The sequence below is a fragment of the Eleutherodactylus coqui genome, chromosome 5 (genome assembly GCF_035609145.1).
Source record: "Eleutherodactylus coqui strain aEleCoq1 chromosome 5, aEleCoq1.hap1, whole genome shotgun sequence".
Classification (NCBI taxonomy): domain Eukaryota; kingdom Metazoa; phylum Chordata; class Amphibia; order Anura; family Eleutherodactylidae; genus Eleutherodactylus; species Eleutherodactylus coqui.
In genome coordinates, this window is record NC_089841.1 from 207,058,658 (window position 1) to 207,075,356 (window position 16,699).

The 16,699-nt window shown below is 44.5% G+C and overlaps 1 protein-coding gene across 3 annotated transcripts in view; it reads left to right on the top strand.

Annotated features, from left to right (window-relative positions):
• FRMD3 (FERM domain containing 3) overlaps window positions 1-16,699 on the top strand; it is a 146,055-nt gene that overhangs the window by 74,516 nt on the left and 54,840 nt on the right. For 2 of the 3 annotated variants that reach the window (XM_066604126.1, XM_066604128.1), the window contains exons 2-3: window positions 4,618-4,722; window positions 7,495-7,537. In XM_066604126.1, the coding sequence (XP_066460223.1) occupies window positions 4,618-4,722; window positions 7,495-7,537 (148 nt within the window). The remainder of the gene's footprint in view (window positions 1-4,617; window positions 4,723-7,494; window positions 7,538-16,699) is intronic. The other variant, XM_066604127.1, reaches the window with a different exon arrangement.

The following is a 16,699-nucleotide window of genomic DNA, read 5'->3' on the forward strand; positions in this document are numbered from 1 at the left end:
TTCCAAGATTTTTCCTAATTTCTACTTATATAGCGCCAACATTTTCCACAGCCCTTTATAAATCAAATGTACAGAGAGAATCAGATGTTACATATGTTAGTAAATGAATAATCCCAGTAATAGCAGTGATGACCCCGCTCACAAGAGCTTGCAATCTATGTGGAAATAGGGGTGACATGAGGTAGAAGTGCTTGTTCTGTACATGAGTCCAGCCATCCTTTACTATATAGGGTGTGCTAGTATACATAAAGCTGCATGGTCCAATCATCAGCCAGTACCTGTGTATAAACAGATATGAAGTGCATGGAGTGTGGCGATTAGTGGTGGATGAAAGAATCAGATTTTGAAGAATAATGTTGAAAAATGGTACATGGACTTGGGTTAGATTAACAAATGTGATAGGCCGCCTTATGGAGATGTTTGTTTTTAACTGTGGATATTGGTGATTTACTTGTTTGCCTTGGATAGTGCATTACAGAGAACTGGTGCAGCTCGAGAAAAGACTTGGAGACAGGCTTGGGGGGCTCAGATGATGGAGTGTGTTATGGCCCTTACACGGTATGATTATTGTCCAGAATAGGTTAGATTCCCACAGTCCCGTGTAAATGCATGCAGGTTGATGTTATGGGAAGAGGTATATAATTTGGTGTTTTAACAAAAGCCCATATAGGATGCCCCAGGTATTATGCAATTATGTGCATCAGTGTCAGACAACTTTCCAGATTTCATTGTGTGTGATCCCAGATTAGGTGGCACGGCTGATAATGACACTATAATATATAGGATCTCTATCTGACACCTTCACCATACTTGATTTTATTAGTTGCCAATAGCTGATTTACACCGAACGAACATTCATCAAGTGAAGGTTACCAACTCTATGCTCTAAAATGTGTATGGCTGCGTCCATAAAATGACTGTTCATTCAAAGGTTGCTCACTCACCAACTACTACTATCTAGTGTGAATGACTATCCTTAGATCTGAGCTCAGAAGAAAGGTGATTGTTTGACTTGTGGGCTCAAAGAGCTTTCCAGGACTTCTAATAAACTGGCTGTGGGCAGGGAATGGTATAAAATAATAAACTACCCAGAACTCACCCATTAATTGTCCCACTCTGTCCCAGAAGCTCCTGCCGTGGTCACAGGCCGTCCATCATGCATGTGGCTGCACAACCAATGACTGGCATCACTTGTGAAGTTACATGTATGGCACGTGAGCACTGAGATCACTGATTGGTTATCTGAATAATCAATGGCAATGACTGTTGCAGAAGCTTCCAGGACTGAACGGCAGGGCAATAGCAGCTGATCTGAAGCAGCGGGACATCTAATGGGGGAGTGCTGTATAAATTATCAGGTTAGACCATTCACTGCCTTTAGCCATTTTTTTAAAAAGTCCCAGAAAATCCCATTTAGGGTTCTTTCCCACGAGCGTATATCGGCCCGCCGTCAGCCAAAATACACTGGGTTCCAATGCATCAGATCATATGGCCATATTCCCGCTACGTAAAAAAAGCGCCCAGCCGGGCCAATATAGCACTGGGCGCTTTTACGTCAGGGCCCAAAAGATAGTCCAGGAACTATCATTTGAGCCGGAATATGACAGCTACTGCATGGACTCCTATGGGAGCCAATGACAGCGGCCGGAGAAGGGAGGTGGGAGGGAGTTTAGCAGTGTGACTGCTAAACTACCTCCCTCTTCTCTCTTCCCCTCTGGCTGATTGCAATTGGAGGGAGTGGTACGGGGGCAGCGCTAAGCGCCACCCCGTCTCGTCTCCTCCCATTGCTGGCTGAGGACAAGGGGCAGGAGCTTAGCTCCACCCACTTCCATTGCAAACAGCCAGAGGGGAGGAGAGAGGTGGTGAGCCGGCGAGAGGGAGGGAAGGGGCAACCGCATGGTGGCCTCAGCATACGTGCGCTGGGGCCCATGTCGTCTGCATGGGCGCACAAACATTAAATTTGTAAGCCCGTTCACGAGTTTGTACTCCTCAGACTGTAGCGTATATCGTTCGTCCGTGAAAACGGCAGCCGGTATACACTCGTGGGAATAAAGCCTAAGGCTACATTCACATGGGCAAGTGCGATATCGGGCCAACATGCATTTTACATGCAGATGCAAGGCGTTTTTCATTCAAAAACGACTCACATCCCTTCTGTGAAAGTGCGATCCTCAGGCGTGTATTTTACGCACGCTAGAGGATCCCAAGTGTTTCCCATTGGTTTCAATGGGCAGCATCACATCGCACTCACATGGCATGCAAGTGCAAGCGATGTCTTTAAAGGTCCCATTGAAAACGAGAGAACGCAACAAAATAGGACAAGCAGCAATTATTTAACCCCACATCGCTGTAAGGGAATAAATCACTCATGTGAATGACCCCATTCCAGATAATATAGTTCATATTCACTGGCGGGACAGTCTCTCGTATCCCGGAGCAGACTCTAGTTGCACAGCAAGCAAGAAGTTCAGCTATGTACGGGGACTTGGGTGATTACCGTCTTACCAGTCATTTACAAGAAATGTGCCGGTGGCCGACAATACATCAGATCTTGTAGCCTGCATCATAGCTTCAGTGACCAAGCAGAGATTAATGAGAACATCAACTCCTAAGAAGGTGCTGTAATTCGCATTATCTGGTTACCACTAATCTCTAAGCTCTTCTTCCTGGCTCTGGTGTATAATAAAGTACAAGGAGGAGCGTGCTATCTCCCGTCAATACTATACAGAGCCTGATAAATCTTATATACTGGTGAAGAACACTTCTGCTAAACTTTGTTATGTATCAGATATGTTGCGCATCGATACAATCTGTATTGTAACACATTCATGACCAGAAGCCAGCTGATGCCTGAGGAAGATACTCATGGAAAGAGAGAAGTGACATATATTGTAATTGATGAGAATAAGGTGGGGGGTGGAATGAACAAGAGGGGTACACTATAGGGAGGAACAGCTGTATTTCCAAATTCTTGTAGGAGTTGAGCTGTGTTAGCATACAGCAGCGGACCTGGCGAAGTGCACAACATCAACTCTCAAAGTCAGTTCCCTCAAGGGACCATTAGTTTGGAGCACAGAAGTATGGATTACAAGATGAAACGTATTCTTGGCCTGCAGATGAAAGATATTTTTCCTGTAAGACGATTTCTTTGAATAAAGATTTCAGAAATGATATTCCTATCCAAAGTTTTTGTTAGACATTTTTAGTAATGTAAACAAGGGAATGAGGTCTGTAGCCTCGTATTGCGTCATGTATCCATTAAGCTTCAGACTGTTACTTTATAGTAAAGATCCATTCACACTAGAGATGAGCGAGCATACTCACTAAGGACAATTACTCGAGCGAGCATTGTCCTTAGCAAGTACCTGCCCGCTCGGAAGAAAAGATTCGGGGGGCGGGGGGGAGCAGGGGGGAACGGAGGGGAGATCTTTCTCTCCCTCTCTCCCCCCCTCTTCCACCTGCTCACTCCTGCAACTCACTGCTCACCCGCGCCGGCACCCGAAATTAAGGACAATTACTCACTAAGGACAATACTCGCTCGAGTTATTGTCCTTAGCGAGTATGCTCGCTCATCTCTTAATTCACACTGGCGTTAGTAAGCCATTACAACTTGTTGTTCAGCTTTCTTATAGGAACAGAACAGGGAAAGAAACCGTGGTGTCGACAATGCACTGAAGGACCCCACTGACTATATATATATATCCAAAAAACTGGCAGTGGATATAAGCTGATCACGTACTTTATTAAATAAAAGGAGAAGTTTTCCAAACCTTAGGTCACTTCCTATTTGCTTTAACCTGCAGTGTTGCGCCTTCTCCACTGCCAGTTTTTTAGTCCTATTCTCTTGCTCTATCATACCCGCCCAGGTTGTGCGTCATCTGGTCTGGCAGCACCTCCACTATTGAAGTCACCACTTCACTCTCTTCACTTTTATAGTATCATTGTTCACATCAAACATAACTGTACGGGTTTTGCTCCATCCCTCTTTTTCCTCCCGTCCACATATATTTATATCCGTCAGGTTTCCCCGCCAGACATGAGGAGAACACCAGAGAAATACGGAGCATTAGAAATGTGGTTCTAGTAATTATAGTAGAGTCATTATTGGTTGCAAACAGCATTTGCGGGAGTCTCTGTTTCTGTCTTCCTGCTTCTGCTCCCCTCTGCTCTCTATGGAAGTCAATAAACAACATGAGTCACCACCATTCTTCACTTGCTGTGTTCCATCTTGCTATCTCTGTTATTAGAGACAGGCATATCTTAACAAAAGGCAGTGGACAGCAAATTAGAAGGTAGGGAACCCCCTAATGGCCAGCACTCTAGAGGGATTTTTTTCAACAGAAAAAAATAAGTTGGCTAGTTATCACATTATGCCATATCAGAATGAGTCATTTGAAAAGTTAGGGACCACTAAAAATTCTTTTTTTGGGATGATAACTTAATACAGTTTAATATAAAAGCAGTTGTACGGGTGTTCTTCCTGAAGAAACTGATACCATTTCATTAGGAGATTGATAGATGTTCAACCTTTGATCCTTAAAGTGAAGCTCTTCATAGATTTGTGGTCTTCTGGCATCAGATCATAGACCTAATAAGCACTTCTTCTTTTTCTTCTAGAAAGAAACCAAAGGCCAGTTTCTCATTGATCATATCTGCAATCACTACAGCTTGATGGAAAAGGACTACTTTGGAATCCGGTTTGTTGACCCAGAAAAGCAAAGAGTATGTATTCTCATTTGTCTATACATTCTTGAAGAAAACGTAAAGGGATAGTAACGCTGGGTTCCCATAGGGCGGAATCCCGACGGAAATCTTGCGGTTTGGCCGCAGTGAAAAACCGCGAGATTTCCGCCGGGAAAGCGTTGCTTCAAAACCCGCGGCACTTAGCTGCAAATTTTGGAGCAGCCTGGCCGCATGCTTTTCCTTTGCGGCCGGTGCTCCCATAGAGGAAAGCACGGCCGCAATGGAAATAACAAGAATTGACATGCTGTGGCCGGGGAATCCAACATCGGCTTCCGCCGGCTTTGCCGCAACGGATTGGTGTCCTGTGTAGTTGCGATTTTTGGCAAATCTCGTCCACATGGCTGGATAATCCCAGAATTAGCGGCTGCTGGCGGACTTGCCGCAGCGAAATTTCCGTGGCAAATACGCCTCGTGTGAACCCAGCCTCAATGCTTCAATCAAAAATGTTACATGGGAACAGCTGTCACCCATATTGTATGGAGCCGGGTCAGCTCCCGATCCCCCTCCATACAGCCCCTGATCGCACAGGATGTAACTGTACCTCCTGCATTGTTACAGAATGGCTTCCTAATGAATAATCACTAAGTAATATATTGTTTAGAATGGAGTTAGTGGAGAATGCAACTTGTTAAAAAGGCTTTTCAAGCAAAAAAACTTTTGATAACCTATCCTCCGCATAGTCCACATGCGGATTTTCATATTCAGGCCTCTTTCACACAAGCGGCAGATTGTGACCGAAAATTGCGTGAATTGATGATTTTCCGCAAGCAAGTCCCGAGTTTAATGAGTGTTTTCTCGCTCGAATGCAACATATTGCCGAAAAAATGCACTGCTGATCGGAATTCCCTTGGTCGGCAGAAATTCTGCTAATGATTTTCCAATGATTTAAATACAGGCAGCTGTCTTCTTTTCTGAGCATCAAACGCAGCTAAGCTCCCTCCCCCTCCCTTTTTTTGCAGCTCCCATAGTAGTCTATGGCGGCTCCAGCGTTTCTCGGCCCAAAGATAGGGCAAGACCTTATATTTTTTGGCAGCAGGAAATTCCTGTAGCTGATTTCGGTCGCCGATGTGCTATTCTTTACGGTGGGACGTTTTTGCGTGGCTAAAAATCGTTTGTCTGCATGAATACATTGGATACCAATATGTCAGGCGGTTTGTGCGCCTAACTTAGCCGCAAAAAACCACCCGTGTGAAAGAGGCCTGAAGAGGGCTGAATCCCGTTTGTGGGTTCAGGGATACAGGTTTCTAGAGGCGGAATCCAACACGGATCCCGCCGTGTGAACACAGACTTAGCTTGTACTAAAATGTAGACAGAATTTTTAGTCACATCTAGTGAAAGCAGCTCCCATACAAGAACAAATTACACCTATCATTTGTAGCAAATTTGTGGCGCATTGAATCAAAGGAATGTTCTGGGCCGTGCAGAATACTTACAGAACAGACTGTTACCGGTTAAAGTGAAACAAACATAAAGCAGCAATTCTCTGCTAACGAGGAGCGATTATTGCTTGAAACTCTCTGCATGACAGTCACACTGTGCCTACAAGTACAAAGCCTGCATTATGGCAAAATATTTATGGGCTTCTATTTCTGTACCTTTTATTTCACACATTTCTCTTTTTCCACTGATGGTATGGAGAAGCGGGAATGGCACATACACATAAAATAACTAAACAATGCTCAAACTGTTGTAGTATGCAGGGGCGTAACTAAAGGCTCAGGGGCCCTGATGCAAAAGGTGAGCTGGGGCCCCCCCTTCTATCTGTATCTGTCCCCTTACCCATACCTAAACCATGCTGCACAGAGGTGTAACTTGAAACTTCTGGGCCCCAATGCAAAACCTGTAACAGGGCCCCCAACTATAATGCTTTATTCATAGTACTGGGCTCCCTATATGGAGAAGAGAGGCCTTATGGGCCCCCTAAGGCTTCTGGGCCCAGGAGTAACCGCATCCCCTGCACCCTCTATAGTTACGCCCCTGGTAGTATGTGTTATATTTAATAACTGCACACATGGAATATTGTCGACAGTTTTGGGCACCGGTACTCAAGAAGGACTTATCAGAGCTTAAGCGGGTGACTAAAATAATAAATGGAATGGGCGGACTACAATACCCAGAGAGGTTATCAGAATTGGGATTATTTCATTTAGAAAAAGATGGCTGAGTGTGACCTAATAACTATGTATAAATATATCATGGGGCCATACAGAGATCTCTCCCATCATCTACTTATACCCAGGACTGTAACAAGGGGGCGCCCTCTACGTCTACAGGAAAGAAGGTTTCTACACCGACATAGAATTGGGTTCTTTACTGTAAGAGCAGTGAGACTATGGAACTCTCTGCCTCAGGACGTGGTGATGGCGAACTTGATAAAAGAGGGACCTGGATGCCTTTCTTGAGCGTTACAATATTATATGTTATAATGATTAATAACTTCAGAAGTATCGGTGATCCGGGGATCATTCCGATTGCCAGATTGGAATCAGGGAGGACCGTTTTCCCTTAAATAGGGAAAATTGTCTTCTATCTCTCATTGAGTTTTTTTTTTGCCTTCCTCTGGATCAACATCGGGGGGCTAATGGGCTGCGCTGGATGGACATATGCCTTTTTTTTGGGCCTTACATACTATGTTACTATATTATCATTATATCATATTATACTTAATATGTATTCTATATGACCATGTCTGTCCTACAGGATTGTATAGCGGTCACACTGACATCACTGACTTCTGCTTTCTCTTTTCAGCACTGGCTTGATCCCAATAAGCCAATCTCCAAGCAAATGAAATGTAAGTGTTCTAGTCCTGGTGGTCTCCTTTATATTCATCTACTGTTTCTACCATGTTTTCTTATACTAGTGATTGTCTTCATGCATGTGTGCTTTCCAATGTAACTACATTGCTGGGGTGGTGTACTGAGTTGTCAAGAAAACGTAGTACAAGGTTTATAATAGGTCCATTTGTGACGGCCGGCTATTGTCAAGGATGAACTTCTATCCATCAAACGCTAAGTTCTTCGTTAATAAGATGTAAAGCGGTTCTGGAGCTTGTGGGGGTTGGATGTTTTGTTCTTGCTTATGTTTGGCACTGATAGGATTGCTCATAGACATCTGCAGAGATTTGTTTTCTTTCTCGGACCAAAAATTCTACATTCTCATTTTAGTATATTAAAGCGGTTCTTTACCCAAACGTACGTTTACCAAAATCACATCAGTGTGGCAACTATAGAGAAAGCGTGATTTGAGTAGTGCCAGGCATCCCTAGGGTGCTATGAGACTGAACAATTAGCATTCAAAACAATATTCATAATGAATGATAATCATTCAGTCTAATTGCGAACCAATGACTGACTGACAAAAGAGAATCGCTCGCTTCTCGTTCAGTTTCTGCAGTCATAAAAATCATCATCGGTTCGTTCACTTGTCGTTCCGTTTAAGCAGCACTCGTTTGGTGTGTCACATAAAACGCTGAACGAAAAGTGAACGATTCTCGTTGCATGAGTCAACGAGGCCGCAGGAAAGCGAATGCGTTGGTAATGATGTCACCAGCTCATTACCTTGTACAAATGAGATGGTGCCATCTACAAGGAGCCATACTCTTTCTCATCCTAGTTTCTGGAACAATGGTTGCTAGGAATGTGCTGCCTGACACCCCTATACTTTAAAAAGTTACATCTTTCAGGGTGATTAGAGATGCCGCACATTTGTGGTGACGATTCACCTCCAAAATGTACAGGGTGAAATCTACAGTTAATTTGCAGCGATATGTAGTGGGGGTTTATTTGTATAGCACCAACTGATTCCGCAGCACTTTAAGGTAATTTATTACCCCCCCCCAGCAAGCTGAGTACTCATTTTTCCGACCTCGGAAGGATAGAAAGCTGAGTCAACCGTGAGCCGGCAATCTGAAACACGCGGGGATTGAACTCGCAACCTTCAGGTCGTGAGCGAGAGCTTAGGACTGCATTCTGCTGTCACGTCTCAGTCAGCACACGGTTAATTATTTGCCAGCACACCTAGTTTCTGTACGTTCTATCCAGACTACCCAGGGTTAACAGCTCCTGTGCTTTTTAGTCTAGGTTAATTAGTCCTGCTAGTGTCTCAGAGGTGTGGCTGGTGATTGACATTTCTGTGAGCCAATCAGCTTCTCCCTCCTCTCTGTAAGATCCAGCTCTTGGTGCCTGGGAGTTGCTGATTAATTTTCAGTGATCCCTGAGCAGTCAGCCTGCTCAGAGCTGCTGTTTGTCTGGCTCCGGTGCTTTGGTTTGTTCCCTGTTTGTCTGTACTTGTTCTGTTTATTTCCGTGCACTGTACCTCGTGTGTTCAGGGCTCCCTGGTAGGGATTTGTAGTGGTCTAGGTATGAGTGTGGGTCCGCACCTGTCGGAAGCGATCGGCCCACCGATTAGGCAGGGCTCCCTCCAGGGGTATGGGGTTTGCAGGGAAAGGATTTCCCTTTAGTTTATTTTGCATTTTCATGGCACGGTCCAGATATACAGGCCTTCACCTTCCAGCAGAGGTGCTCTCTGTCCGTTCTGTATCTAGCCACCTGTACAAGCTAGTTCCCACGTCCGTCTTGGCTGTCTCCGTACCCTGCTCTTGTTGGCAGTCCAGGACGAACGTGACACGGCTTCCTTAACACTCCGTGCCACCCGGGGTGATATGTTCATGACATCCTGCAGACACGTGTTCCTCTCATGGCAGAGCTACCAAGAGGCTTTTTCCAGCAGAATAACACGGCAAGGAACCTGTATGTCTCCATGCCCGCCCGTATCACATCTTACTTCCAAGCTAGACACGGTCCAACAGGGTACTAAACCCTCCATGCCTGTCCATATCATATCTTGTATCCAAGCTAGAGGCTGCCCAACAGGATACTACAGCATCCATGGCTGCCTGTATCACATCTTGTAACCAAGCTAGAAGAGGTACAACAGGGTACTAGAGCCTCCATGCCTGCCCATATCACATCTTGTATCCAAGCTAGAGGAAGTACAACAGGGTACTAGAACCTCAACATCTTGTATCCAAGCTACAAGTGGTACAACAGGGTACTAGAGCCTCCATGCCTGCCCATATCACATCTTGTATATAAGCTAGAGGCGGTACAACAGGGTACTAGAACCTCAACATCTTGTATCCAAGCTACAAGTGGTACAACAGGGTACTAGAGTCTCCATGCCAGCCTGTATCACGTCTTGTATCCAAGCTAGAGGCGGTACAACAGGGTACTGGAGCCTCCATGCCGGCCCGTATCACATCTTGTATTCAAGCTAGAAGTGGTACAACAGGGTACTAGAGCCTCAATGCCTGCCTGTATCACATCCTGTATCAAAACTATAGGCGGTACAACAGGATACTAGAGCCATCCTTCAAGGTTTCGGTTTTCTGCAATAAATTCTCCTTTTGTTCTGATTCTGTAATCACTTACTTATATCACTGTTACAATCACACAGAGAAAGTTGTATTCCATTCCGACAAGTAAGATGTCCACTACACTCCTGGACTCTTTTAGTGAGTTCCATAGTCTCACTGCTCGTACAGTAAAGAACCCCCTTCTATGTCAGTGTAGAGGTTTTAGATATAGTGTGTGCTGGAGGCTCCAGAGTGCCTCCGATGTACTGTAGATGTGAGCTTAGCCTTACCAATTAGTGCTGCCGTAAAGCCAAGCAGTTGGCCAGTATGAAATTCATGAACATGGGGCACACTAAAGAACAACGGCTGAGAAGTGTGGCTTAAATCTCTGATGCCCAGTTTGTGACTAAGGCCGGTGATACACAGGCATATTTGCATTGCGGAATCCGGAGCGGGCGTCTGCCTCCGGATTCTGCAGCAAATACCGCCCATAGCATGCAATTGAAAATTGCTTTTACTTGTCCATTAGTGGAAATCAATAGCGATTTTCAGCGTATTTTCTATTTGCAAGCCAATTACGCGCGGACGGCTTTCATTGAAGTCAACAGAAGCCGTCTGACCCACGGCCCTTCTGCAGTACAGGAAAGAATAAGAAAAGACAGGTACGCGCGGATGCCGTCTGGGCACAGGGTTGGATTCCGCTGCGGGCTCCCACATGCGGAATCCGACCCGGTCGTGTGCAGCCGCCCTTACAGGCCATAGTCACCTTATTTGACCGATGAACCAGGCACTTTCTAAATAGTGTTCAGTTACAGCACCATTCATTTCAGTGCAAATGGATCAAAAAGGCCCGAATCACTGGAAAAAAAGGCCTTCCTTGTCAGCTGTGGACGGCTCTGACACAATCCGGTCCCTCGGCTGTTTATAGACCGATGGATTTACTTTGCAGGGAAGTAATTATAAAGTAAATGGTAAGGATCTAAATATACACTCAACACAAACAGAATCACAAGTGGAATGAAAAACACCCCGAAGGTGAAGTACAGCATCTCTGCAATTATCTTCCACATATAAGAGATACGCTGTGATTAAAGGGATGAATTGCTACTTTTCAGAGCTGCTTTGTGTCTTAGCAGACTTAAATATAACACTTAGAGAACTGCGGTAATTCTGCTGTTTACCAGGACGGTCCTCCTGTTATTCCAGCGGCTACCGGGCTAAAATTAAATGTAAATGGGGGACTGCAAATTGGAGCTCTCTTGCTACGTGGTGCACATCTGTGGCGAGCTATTCAATGCATACATTGTTACTGTGGGGTAGTGCTGCCCAAATTATCATTACTCTGTCCTCTGAAGTCTTCCGTATGCTGGGATAAATATAATCCGTCATGAATATGAAGAAATAGATACATAATGTGGAGGTGAAATGTTTTGTAGAAAACTGGCATAAACCTAATATTTACAATTTTTCTTTATTCCGATGATGTCAAATATTACAAAGCAAAACGGGTTCTTCTGGAGGATGAATGATTATAATTATTTGTTAGCGCGGGTAACCGCTTTGTAATGAGGCCAAATGCTGAACTTGGGAACTATGACTACAGGCAACGCAGCATTTGTAAACTTAAGGCCGCTTTCACACGGGCGATGTTATATCATCGCAAGAAATTCGCAGCAAAATCGCATCGGCGTTCAGTGCGATATTGCTGCATTTTCTCGTAGCGATATCGTTATTTTGTGGTGCTATAAAGTCGCACATGGCTCTACAAAGTTGCACAACTTTATAGCACTACGAGTGGGTTTTTTGGGGGGTGGGGGGCTTGAAGTATAAGCCCTACATCGAAAATAAGACCTAGCTGCATTAAAAAAAAAAAGAAGAAGAAAAATACATCCCCTCTGCCGCTGTCATCTCCCCACGCATCTCCTTTGAAGCTCCCCAGCAGTTGCTTGATGTTATCCCGCAAAGCTTCCTGGTTGGGACCTTGAAAATCACCGCCTGCAGGAAGGTCTGCCTCTGATTGGTTTAGGGCTTTTACAGAAGGATTTTCTACTGTAAAAGGTGCATAGCATTGCACAAAAAACTTGTTTTCATGCGATGCAACATATAGAAAGGCTCCATAGGGAAACAGGGGCTACAAATGTGCCTCCATGCCCGCCCATATCACATCTTGTATCCAAGCTAGAGGCGGTACAACAGGGTACTAGAGCCTCTATGCCCGCCCGTATCACATCTTGTATCCAAGCTGGAGGTGGTACAACAGGGTACTAGAGCCTCCATGCCCGCCCATATTACATCTTGTTTTCAAGCTAGAGGCGGTACAACAGGGTACTAGAGCCTCCATGCCCACCTGTATCACATCTTGTATCCAAGCTAGAGGCGGTACAACAGGATACTAGAGCGTCCATGCTCGCCCGCATCACATCTTGTATCCAATCTAGAGGTGGTACAACAGGGTACTAGAGCCTCCATGTCTGCCAGTATTGCATCTTGTATCCAAGCTAGAGGCGGTACAACAGGGTACTAGAGCCTCCATGCCCGCCCGTTTCACATCTTGTTTTCAAGCTAGAGGCGGTACAACAGGGTACTAGAGCCTGCGTACCCACCCATATCACATCTTTTATCCAAGCTAGAGGCGTACAACAGGGTACTAGAGCCTCTATGCCCGCCCGTATCACATCTTGTATCCAAGCTGGAGGTGGTACAACAGGGTACTAGAGGCTCCATGCCCACCCATTTCACATCTTGTTTTCAAGCTAGAGGCGGTACAACAGGGTACTAGAGCCTCCATGCCCACCTGTATCACATCTTGTATCCAAGCTAGAGGCGGTACAACAGGATACTAGAGCGTCCATGCTCGCCCGTATCACATCTTGTATCCAATCTAGAGGCGGTACAACAGGGTACTAGAGCCTCCATGCCTGCCAGTATTGCATCTTGTATCCAAGCTAGAGGCATTATAAGAGGGTACTAGAGCCTCCATGCCTGTCAGTATCGCATCTTGTATCCAAGCTAGAGGCATTACAACAGGGTACTATAGCCTCCATGCCCGCCCGTATCGCATCTTGTATCCAAGCTAGAGGCATTACAACCGGGTACTACAGCCTCCATGCCCGCCCGTATCGCATCTTGTATCCAAGCTAGAGGTGGTACAACAGGATACTAGAGCCTCGCTTCAAGAGGTCAGGTTTCCGCAATATATCCTCCTTTTGCTCTGATATGTAATCACTTCCTTATAACAACGTTACAATCACACATAGTAAGTGTTATGTGATTCCAACACCTCCTTCTAGGTGTATATAGAAGTTTATGGAAAGTTTTGCTAATAACTTTCTGTGGAGCAAATAATGTTAAGGAAATACGGTTGAAAACATTTGTGCTTTACATGAAGCCTCATCTTACACCTGCTTCATACATTATATTAAGGAATCGCAAAAGAGCCCAAAAATGAGACTGTGAATTTGGTTATAATCTGTGATACACGATTCTAATGATTGCCTCAGATGCTTCGTTGTTCTTAAATAAAGATATAGTGCATAGAAAGTATGCGACTTTTATCTTTTCTTGTCACTTTTCAAAAGCGACAATAGAAGGGTTGGGGCTTAGCAAGAGGGGTGGTGCAGCGACGCCATTCCTGATTTGACTGTCCGAAAGGACGTCACTGCTCATGTGCTGGAATCCTTAACGTGGTGTAGGTGCAGAATACTTGAAACTCAAGATGCCTTCAGCGGCTCGTCTTGTGTTTCAACTATTCTGCGCTGCATTTGACAAAGTGTATTCGAGTTGCATAACTTTGCTTCATCCAACAAATAAGCTAAAAGGGGTTGTGCAACTTAAGAAAAAGAAAACACGTCTTACATGCACAAACATGTTAAACATGCCTATACTTGCGTCTCCCAGGTCCCCGAAGTCCCCGGTGTGCGGCTATGAGTCTCCCTTGTGACACTGTATTCACAGGTGCAGTCAGCCTGTGTACAGGACATCACAGACTGCTGCAGCCAATCACAGACCTGTGTACAGGACATCACAGGCTGCTGCAGCCAATCACAGACCTGAGTGTTCAGGAACACGATCACCTCTACTTCCTGTTCAAGAAATAGTAGTCTACCTATAGTTATACATGGAGACACCATAGGCTGCAATAGTGCAATAAGCCACAGCAGATACAAGACAGCTGAGAGCAAAATAAGGCATCCAAATGGGCATGTGTATTTTTAACCAGGTATACTCATAAGGTCGGTAACCGAAAATAGTCAGTCGGAGAAGGAACGGGGGCAGTCCATGCGTATTGCTATTTTGATGGCTTCCTCAGGAAACAGTTTTTTTTTTTGCACTATTGCAACCTATGGTTTGTCCGGGTGTAACTATAGGTAGACTGCTATTTCTTGAACAGGAGGTAGAGACAGTTAAGTTTTCTATCGTATAGCACTCTTCACTTATGCAATATACGCTAGAACCTAGCTGACCACCCAGATATCACCTATCATGGGGTGACTAATAGCTGGTGACTCAGGTGGGAACAATAAATTGACATCAACCACAGCTAATATAGCGATCGTTCCACAAAACCTCAAATAATTCTACTCTCTATAGTCTACTTACTTTTTATAGATAGGTACATGGGATATACAATATTATAATCTCCCAGCAAAAGGCTCATAAAAGAAGACCTATACAGAAAAATGCACCTTTATATAGAGATGATCTGGCAAGGCCCATACAGTATATATATAAGTTAATTGCACTCAACATATAAACTGCAGTACTTGATTTTTATTGGTAGGTATTTAGGGTGTTTTGTAGTCCCTCCCAAAAAGAATACAGATAAATGCACCTCCTATGCTTTTTCCTGGGGTTGTCACCAATACCACAATGTATCAGGCAGATGTAAATTAGTGTAATCTATAGATACATCTAAATTGAAATCCAGCACTGCAACAAAGGCACAGAAACCTAAATCATATAGCCTCAGTTATCATATATAGACTTTAACACCAAGGGCGATTTCACACGGGCAAGAAACTTGCGCAAGATGTTTTCCTGATCCGCGGCATGCTCTATCTTTTCGCGTTCCTCGGAACGCATCACCCATTGATTCCAATCGGACCTTTAATGCATCACATGGCTCTCACATGCCGTGCGATGTCCATGTGAGTGCGATGTGAGGTTTCCATTGAAATCAATGGGAAACACTTCCGATCCTCTATTGCGCGTGGAACTCGCGCAAGAGGATCGGAATTTGACAGATACGTTTTTGCCTGAAAATCGCCTCGCATCCATCAGTAAAACGCAGGTTGCCGAACCCGATATTGGGCCAAGTTACTCGGCCCGATATCGCACTCACCTGTGTATTGGTAGCCCAATCCTGTGAAAAAATGCAAACGAAATGAATCTACAACAATAGTACATATAAAGTATAAGCTCAACCCTGTAACAAAAGACACCTTCGCATGAAGCGACTGTTGTTCAGTTAGTCGCTCAGCAAAGTCGTTGAAGTGTATTTTAGTCATCTGTTTGCGTTTACACAGTGATGATTGTTCATTAGTTGTGTCCGACATCATTCATAGAGGAAATCTCCATGCAAATTGTTTTGCAGATGTTCAGTTATGAACGACTGACTTTACACCAGGTGACTTGTGATCAACCAGCGACTGTTTTTTGGTAGTCTAAAATGGTGACTTATCGCTCATCACCTTGTCGGTGGCCATGTTTACACTCACCGACTATCGCTTGAATTGACTCTTTCGCCAATAGTTGTCTCTTGTAAAGGTACCTAAAGTGCAGGGAACATACCTTACCTCAACTAGAGATGTCATATATAGAGTGTAACTCCAGTCCTGTGTAGGAAAACACAAACACACAGGTAGATCCCAACCTATAAAGACAATCTACAATCGTTTCCCCATTATTTGCATATCCTCTGCGTTGCAGTTGGAACATTTCAGTAATAGATGGAGCATTTAGCAGATGAGCTGATGGGATGTAGGATCCGGCATGGGATTGTCCCTGTCAGGGCGCCTCTCCTAGCTGTGTAGGTAGGTGCTCAGAGCAGGGTGTGGTAGTGAGGGATGCAGGTTCCCTGCCCTTGCCGTTTCTATGTTTTGTCTAATGCCGTGTGGGTTTGTTTGTTTTTAGAGAGAGTTAATAAAGGTGTAAGGTGCTTTTAGACATAACGATTATCATTCCAAAAATCGTTCAAACGAGCGAAAGTGAATGAAAAGCAGCCGACGACTGAATGACGAACAAGAATCATTCACTTTTCATTCATCATTCATTTTATGCAGGCATAAAAATCATCCTTCGCCCGTTCGCTTCGGTTTAAAAAACAATCGTTCAGTCGTTCTCACTCACTTGTACGGGGATTGGACGATTCTCGTTTGAACAAGCCAACGATGCATTTGCCTGTCTAAACAGGCATCCCGAGAGCGAATGAGTAGCGGTAACATCACTCCCTCATTCAAATGAAGTTATATCGTGATGCATGTATTGTTATACAATGCAGGGACAAATGACTTTCATACATTGATGTCTTGGAGACGGGGTAGAAAAAAAGGCAAAATTCTGGCGTTAATTTTATTTCATTACAGTGTTCATTATATGAGG